The sequence below is a fragment of the Saimiri boliviensis genome, chromosome 10 (genome assembly GCF_048565385.1).
Source record: "Saimiri boliviensis isolate mSaiBol1 chromosome 10, mSaiBol1.pri, whole genome shotgun sequence".
NCBI lineage: Eukaryota > Metazoa > Chordata > Mammalia > Primates > Cebidae > Saimiri > Saimiri boliviensis.
This window is the reverse complement of record NC_133458.1, coordinates 52,257,304-52,264,754: the sequence shown is the minus strand read 5'-3', so window position 1 is coordinate 52,264,754 and position 7,451 is coordinate 52,257,304. Positions and strand designations below refer to the sequence as shown.

General features: G+C 44.3%; 1 protein-coding gene across 3 annotated transcripts in view; it reads left to right on the top strand.

Moving 5' to 3' along the window:
* The first annotated feature begins 1,132 nt into the window (after window positions 1-1,132).
* Window positions 1,133-7,451, top strand: part of LOC101034668 (LHFPL tetraspan subfamily member 3 protein) — a 548,863-nt gene continuing 542,544 nt past the window's right edge. For 2 of the 3 annotated variants that reach the window (XM_074379277.1, XM_074379278.1), the window contains exon 1: window positions 1,133-1,828. In XM_074379277.1, the coding sequence (XP_074235378.1) occupies window positions 1,390-1,828 (439 nt within the window). In that variant the 5' untranslated portion in view covers window positions 1,133-1,389. The remainder of the gene's footprint in view (window positions 1,829-7,451) is intronic. The other variant, XM_074379279.1, reaches the window with a different exon arrangement.

Below are 7,451 nucleotides of genomic sequence, written 5' to 3'. Positions count from 1 at the left end.
AACAAAAAAACCATCAGAAATAGAGAAATGCAGTTTGAAAAGTAGAAACTATTAAAAGAGCAACAGAAAAACTGTTAAAAGGGAAAACATAGGCTAAAGAAACAGCACGAAGGGCGGGTGTACAACAGCCATGCCATGTGAAAATGTAAGGAATTCTTTATGGATAATTCGGGGATCAGTTAGCCTGAAAACAGCACTGGTTAACCGGAGCTTTGGGTAGTAGGGGTAGATGGAAATTCCTGAACAATTAACCATCTGCTGCGTCTTTTTGTACCCTTAGCACCCAGCTCAGCGCCTGGGCACAGAGTAGCTGTCAATACTTCAATAGTAAATGGAATACTGGCGGAACTACCCTGTTTTCAAACAAACTATAAAATTCTGTGACACAGTCACTTCCAAGCATACGCCGGTACAATCTATGGAGGGATTTGTCGGGGAAGCGACCTAAACCAAAGTATGGGGCATCCATTGATACAGTTCAGCTGGCTGCCTGGGGAAAAAACGCAAAGAGGACGCAAGCTCAGCTGTGGAGATGTGAGACCACCCTTGAGGTTTGTCTTTTACGTTATTGTCGGCCAGGCTCTTGCGTAACTTCTTTCTCCACCTGTCGACCTAAAGGCAACCGAGGAGTTAGCCAGGGGCAGTTCTGTGGTAACAAGAAAGACTCTTGGGGGCAGTACGCCTCCTCTCCCTTGGCGTCTCTCGCCTGCAACTGCCGCGCTGTCTGCCCCTCGTGCCTCTGCAAAGATGCAGAGGTCGAAGCACGTTGCTGTGCGGTGATGAAATGCTCCCCGAATCAGCCTCTGGAGCCCGGCCCCACACACCCACCAGGATCCTGGGGTTGCCTCTAGTATCCCTGTGGGTACTCCCGCCCCCTCCTACCCTCGCCCTCCTAATCCAAGCCCGCTTCTCTGGCTCCTGTCCACCACTTGATGGGCGTTCCTGGGTGGCCGCGGTCCTCTGCGCCCCTGAGCACTAGCAGCGCGGGCCGGGCAGCTGGGAGGGAGGCGGGAAGCCGAGCAGGGGGAGTCCCGGGCTTGCGCGCCGCGGTGCTCCACGAGGGATTTGCCGCCTTCAGCTGCAGCAGCTGCGGCGGCGGCGGCGGCGGGAAGAGGGGTGGAGGGTGGTGAGGAGGGCCGGGGCCCGGGCCAGGAGGGAGGGAGGGGAGCCAGGAGGCTGTGCCAGGCGAGCGGAGGGGTGCTCCGTGCTCCCCCGCCCTCCTTCCGGGAGCGAGGATGCAGACTATGAAACTGGTGCTGCTGGGCTGAGGCGGAGGCAGGGGAGTTGCAGCGCGCGAGGCTCCGTGAGTGTGTCTCCTGCGTGTGGAGAGGCGGGGGGAGGCGGAGGACCAGAAGGAGGAGGAGGAGGAGGAGGAGGAGGAGGGGGAGAATGCCCGGAGCCGCCGCCGCTGCCGCCGCCGCCGCGATGCTCCCGGCTCAGGAGGCTGCCAAGCTATACCACACCAACTATGTGCGGAACTCGCGGGCCATCGGCGTGCTGTGGGCCATCTTCACCATCTGCTTTGCCATCGTCAACGTGGTGTGCTTTATCCAGCCTTACTGGATCGGCGACGGCGTGGACACCCCGCAAGCCGGCTATTTCGGGCTCTTCCACTACTGCATCGGCAACGGCTTCTCCCGGGAGCTGACCTGCAGGGGCAGCTTCACGGACTTCTCCACGCTGCCCTCGGGCGCCTTCAAAGCCGCCTCCTTCTTTATCGGTCTCTCCATGATGCTCATCATCGCCTGCATCGTCTGCTTTACCCTCTTCTTCTTCTGCAACACGGCCACTGTGTACAAGATCTGTGCCTGGATGCAGCTCACCTCAGGTGAGTGCGCGCTCACCTCCGCGGAGGCGGAGGACCCCGGGGCGCCCGAGCCGGGGAGGGGCCAGAGTGGGAGGGACGGGGGCTGTGCGCGCCACGGTGAGCCCAGCCACCTAATCCGCTCAGGCGTCGAGGTGTAGGGGGGCGGGAGCCCAGCGAGGCCGGAACCCCCGGGGTTCCCCAGTCCCGGCGCTGGCTCCTTGTCCCGGGGCTTTCGTGAGCCTCCCAAGTGTGGGGGACGCCACTCAGAGGGACGCACCGGAGGCAAGGCGGTTTTGGGGCCGAGTCCGCTCAGAACTAAGGATGTGGGGCGGAGAAGTGGCCGCTTAGAGAGATGGGGGCGGGGGTCGGTGCTGAGGGACTACGGAAGGACTGACAGAGCGAAGTGAAAAGCGGATTTGGAGAGGTCTTAGTGGAAGGAGCAGCCAGCCTTCCCTGCCCCTCGCTACTGGGACTATTTCTGTCCTTGATCCTGGGAATAGGGGTGGGGGGCGGTGGCTGGAGTGATGCTATTTGTTTCCGTTCCGGGCAGTTATCTATGTTTTCTCCTCCGTCTGGAGGTGAAGAGACCTTAATTCTGTTTTGGGTTTCCCCCACTTAAGAAGACTGTAGCTTAGAACATTCTTTCGCAATTCCTCAATGTCAAGTCTTCAGTTTGCCTCTTTGTTCGTGCAAAGGTCCTTCCATTTAATCTTTAAACAGAGAGGAGTCTTTAGTAAATCAGGATTCCTCCAGATCTCGTTTTTGCAAAGTGACTTTGGGGAAGTGGGCAGACAGGAGAATCTGTTTCAGTAGCATCTCCGATCACTCTTTTTGCATGTGGGTGATAAATTGTTGCTAGCTGGAGGATATGAAAGTACTTTTTTTTTTTTTTCCTGTGCATCAAAGTTACTTTTAACCCAGAAAGGATGGGGTACATTTCCTGATGGCTTTGAAGAGTCTTGAAACAAAACTGACTCCTTACTGTACTTCCCCTGATGCCTATTGCGTCTCTGCCAGCCACCTTGGATGCCCTCCCTTCTAAAGTCAAGGGTTCAAGGGTCCTGGACACCTTTCTCTTCCAACATTGTTGAGATCCTTTTGATTTTATGGATGATCTGGTTGTAGGAGAACACTGAATATCTTAGGCAGCTAAACTTCTCATTTGCATTTTATTTTATTGTTTTCATTTTTAAGATGTTAGTTTCAAGATTTTGTCGTTAAGTCTATTCCTGGAAAGGTTTTCTGGGGAGTAGGGATTAAATCCCTGAGTTTACCAGAGTGTTGTCGGGTGAGTAAATACTTAAAGGTGCTGGACAATAGCGGTAAGGTTCATTATCCTGTATTGCTAGTTGATAACGAAAGAAAAGCTTGTGGGAGACTACATTTGTGTGGAAGTATTTGTTTTGTGTCGTGTCTCGCCTGATTCTGATTTGCCATATACTGTAAAAGTGTGTATGTGAAAAGCAAGAAATGAGCACAAGTGGAAACTCCCTCTTTTAAACGTACCATTTTTCTCCTGAAATGTGAGTTCTGCGTCTCCTTCTGCACCTCTGTCCCCAACTTTTTATAGCACCCCCTCACTCTGTGTATTTATATATAATGTTAACTTATGGCCGTTTCAATCAGAATAACTAAGATTTGGAATAAATTCATGCATTATGGCTATTGTTGACACTTAGCTCTGGTTTGACTTTGAAAAGAAGAGGACACACAAGATGCAGATGCTGTAGAAAAAGAATTGACCGTGCACAGCTAATTTTAATTTTTCTAAGTTAAATGACCTATTTAGACAGGTGATTCAAATTACATCGTTTTTAAAAGGTCTGGAAATACTTTGCAGGTGCTTTCTCAACAACATATTCTTTAGTGTTTGATTTTTATGAGATTTCAAACTCTAACCCCCCACTTTTTCAAAGGACAGAAAGAAAATGATCTTTGAGAAAGAAATGCTAGCTTTGAAGTTAATATATTAACTGCAACAATTACAAGGGATCTCCCCCTGCCCCCACCCTTTTCTCTTTCTGGAATAGAGCACACAAAAATTATCTGACCCGCAGTAGTGAAATATAATGTTGTTCTCAGGCATTTGACATCAGTATTTATCCTGTTTTCCATGTCATATAAAATGTGATAGTTTTTGTACTAAATAAAATGTAAAGACATTTACCTCAATTGGAGAAGTCTAGATCCTTAAGTGATATCCTTTTTAAAACCTTTGTTTGCATTTATTTGGTATTTTATTTCTAGGTAAACTATAGGACATGATTTTGTTCATTAGTGAAGTATATTAATAAAAGAAGAATGGATTCTGATGACAGGTCAAATAAGAATCTGTCACAGATTTTTAAGGCGTGACATATAGAAGATATTTCTAAATAATGTTACATTTAACATGGATTTTCAGGTTTTATTTTTAAATTAAATCTCATGATACAAACAAAAAATTTAACATGATCTATTGTAAGTTTCTTTGAAAGTTTAGTCTAGCGTTTAGACTATTCCCCTTTAATATTAAGTAGCCTTCTCCTACCTATTGTTTAACTGTACCTAGGCTAATCTCTGGTGTAATTTGCTAAATATGAAAGATGAGACCTTAATATACTGAGACCCTATTGGAGACTGTTTATCCCTCATTAGAAATCACTTGTGTGTTTAATTATCTAAGCATTTTTAATATACTAACATCCTATTATAGTCAGGTAGAATATAAAATCCTATTTCAAGTGATATATTAAGATGACAAAACAGGATTTCTTATGGTATTACAATATAAATAATTACTATTTTTATGATTCTGAATGATGAACCAGAAAAATTTATTTATTTATTGGACCTGAAAATGATGTTGATCATTCACCTAGGTATGTGAAGCACACTTAATTAATTGAGCTGTTATGAACACCTTGCCCTTTCCCTCCCCACTTTAAATCTTGTTCAAACACAGTATGAAACTAGGAAACACAGAATTAGGAATTAGAAGCTAATATATCACACTGTCTTTGGATGTAATCCTGTGCATACAGACCATGCCTTATATGAACACTGGAGACATAAAAATAATACATAAAGAATGATAATCAGAGATGTAAAACTTTCCTAAATCTATAGAAAAGCAATTTATTCATAAGGAAAAAAAAGACTTCTTTCTGTGTGATTTCTCTAACACTAAAAGGAAAGGAATATATTTATAATTGGTCAAGTGGGTAATAAATTTCAGTTTTAAAAAATCAGGATGGAAAGGGAAATTTCTTCCCCTGGGAACCTGATTTTCTGCTTCTGTGTTCTTGTTTTCTTTAAGGCAGTATTTCATTTGGTTTCTGAGTCTACTAATAATCACATTTATAAAAGTGTTTTGTTTTGTTTGTCATAGTGACTGTAAGCCATACCTTGAATTGTTTCCAGAAGCCCATGTGTTCACCATATTAGGCCAAAGAAATCTTTTGTTTTCTTTTTCTTTTTATAAGCTGAACTATTCAGGTGGAATTTAAAGTTTTGTAGACATCCATCATTGATTTATTGGTCCAAGGAAGCAGATGAGGAAAGATACTTGCTTTCATCTGTGGAGATGGGACACCTGATCCAAGTTGAATTTTCTTATTAAGGAGGGATGAAGACAGAAAGGGTTGTACTCCCCAGACTCCTTATCTGTATCATTCTGAGTGTACCAACAAGAAGGGCCACCAAGATGGCAAGGCTTTATGGCAAGGGGTAAGGGCTGAATTGTTTAGTCTGTTACCCATAGGCTCCCAGCTGCAGTTCTGCCAAATTCTATTTATCCCACTTGCTTTCTTAAATTTTATAATTTTGTTGTTTAGGTGAGATGAGAATCACCAAAGGTAATCACTATATTTCTTAGCCTGCAAGAAGAGCCTGTGAAATGTTATACCATCCTATTTTGTGGTACCCTCCTCTTTTCTTATAGATCTCATTAGCATTTGAAATTACAGTACATTTCCATGTTTATTTAATTTCTGTCTTCTCTAGTACATTGGAAGTTCCATAAAACCTTGTCTGTTTTTCTTTATATAGCATAGAGGTCAAAGCATGGAAATTGGAATTCAAAGATGTGGGTTTGAAGCCTGGCTGTGACACTTATGGACTCTGTGACCTGGGGAATTAATCTTTCTATGCTTTAGTCAGTCATCTGCAAATATGCTTGTAATTGTACCCGTCAGGAAACTGGCACAAAAACTAAATGAGCTAATGTGTATACTTAGTGCCTGGCTTATAGTAAGCAGGCCCTCTGTGAGTGTTGGATATGGTTGCTGTTTTTGTCTCATTATTATTCCTATGTCTTGGAACATGGTAGTATGTGTATATCTGGTACATAGTAGGTATTCAACAAATTTTTGTTGAGTTAATGAATAAAATAAGAATGAATAATTGAGTGAAGAATGAACAGAAAAAGGACATTAAATTTCCCATGTGTTGTGCTGGGCACAGTGGCTCAGACCTGTAATCCCCATACTTTGGGATGGCAAGGCAGGCAGATCACCTGAGGTCAAGAGTTCAAGACCAGCCTGGTCAACATGATGAAACCTCATCTCTACTAAAAATATGGCTCATGCCTGTAATTCCAGCACTTTAGGAGGCCAAGGCAAGCAGATCCCCTGAGGTCAGGAGTTCGAGACCAGCCTGGCCAACATGGGAAACTTCGTTTCTACTAAAAATATAAAAATTAGCCAGGTATAGTGGTGTAAACCTGTAATCCTAGCTACTCAGAAGGCTAAGGCAGGAGAATCACTTGAACCTGGGAGACAGAGGTTACAGTGAGCCAAGATCATGCCACTGCACTCCAGACTGGGCAGCAGATCAAGACTCTGTCTCAAAAAAATAAAATAAAATACATTTCCCATATGTTGTGGTGAGAAGTGAATGTTGTGTGCTTTGAAAGCTGTGATACTCATTTCTCACTGGTGTGTGGCATCAGTAATAGTGACTGCACTGAAAGAACTATTCCTTGTTATTTGATGACAATGGTTGTGACTTGACAACCTAATTTGTGATGAACTTTTTCCTAAACAAGAGGCTTTTCTGATGTGTAGGTAATGATCTTTATTACAACATTGGGAAATAATCACATCTCAGGCTTCATCAAATTTTCCCTTACCATTTATTTTTTTCATTTAAATAACTCATATTCCAAATGGAGGTTTTATGTAAAAATCAAGAGAGTGGTTTTTCTTTCAGGAAGAGCAGGGACTTGTTCTCAGTTGGATTTCCTTATGTACCTTCAGGAGCAATAAAGACAGGAAAAGACTTGTTTTCCAGGCTTTCCCACTTCTTACTGGGCATCAGTGCAGATGTGCTCTTCTTGGACTCCCACGGAACCTGCCAAACCTTCTCTGATAAAGTGATTCTGAATGTGCTAAGCTCTGATGGGGTGCTCTGAAGAGGGGACAAAACTGAGATGTACTCAGGTGTAGACTCAGTGTTCAGGACAGTCATCTGTCCTTACAGTTTGACTAGTGCTGAGCAGTGTGAGAAAGCTCTTGCCTCAAAGTGCTGCTTATGCATCTTAAGGTCAGTGCCATGGAGTGACCCTAAAGAGAGGCTTTTCTCTACCAGAGCATTTCAAATCTTCTCTGATGTGTAGAGGAAAGGATGTGTGCTGCTGGTGAGGGAAGTTTTTGTTTTCTCACAA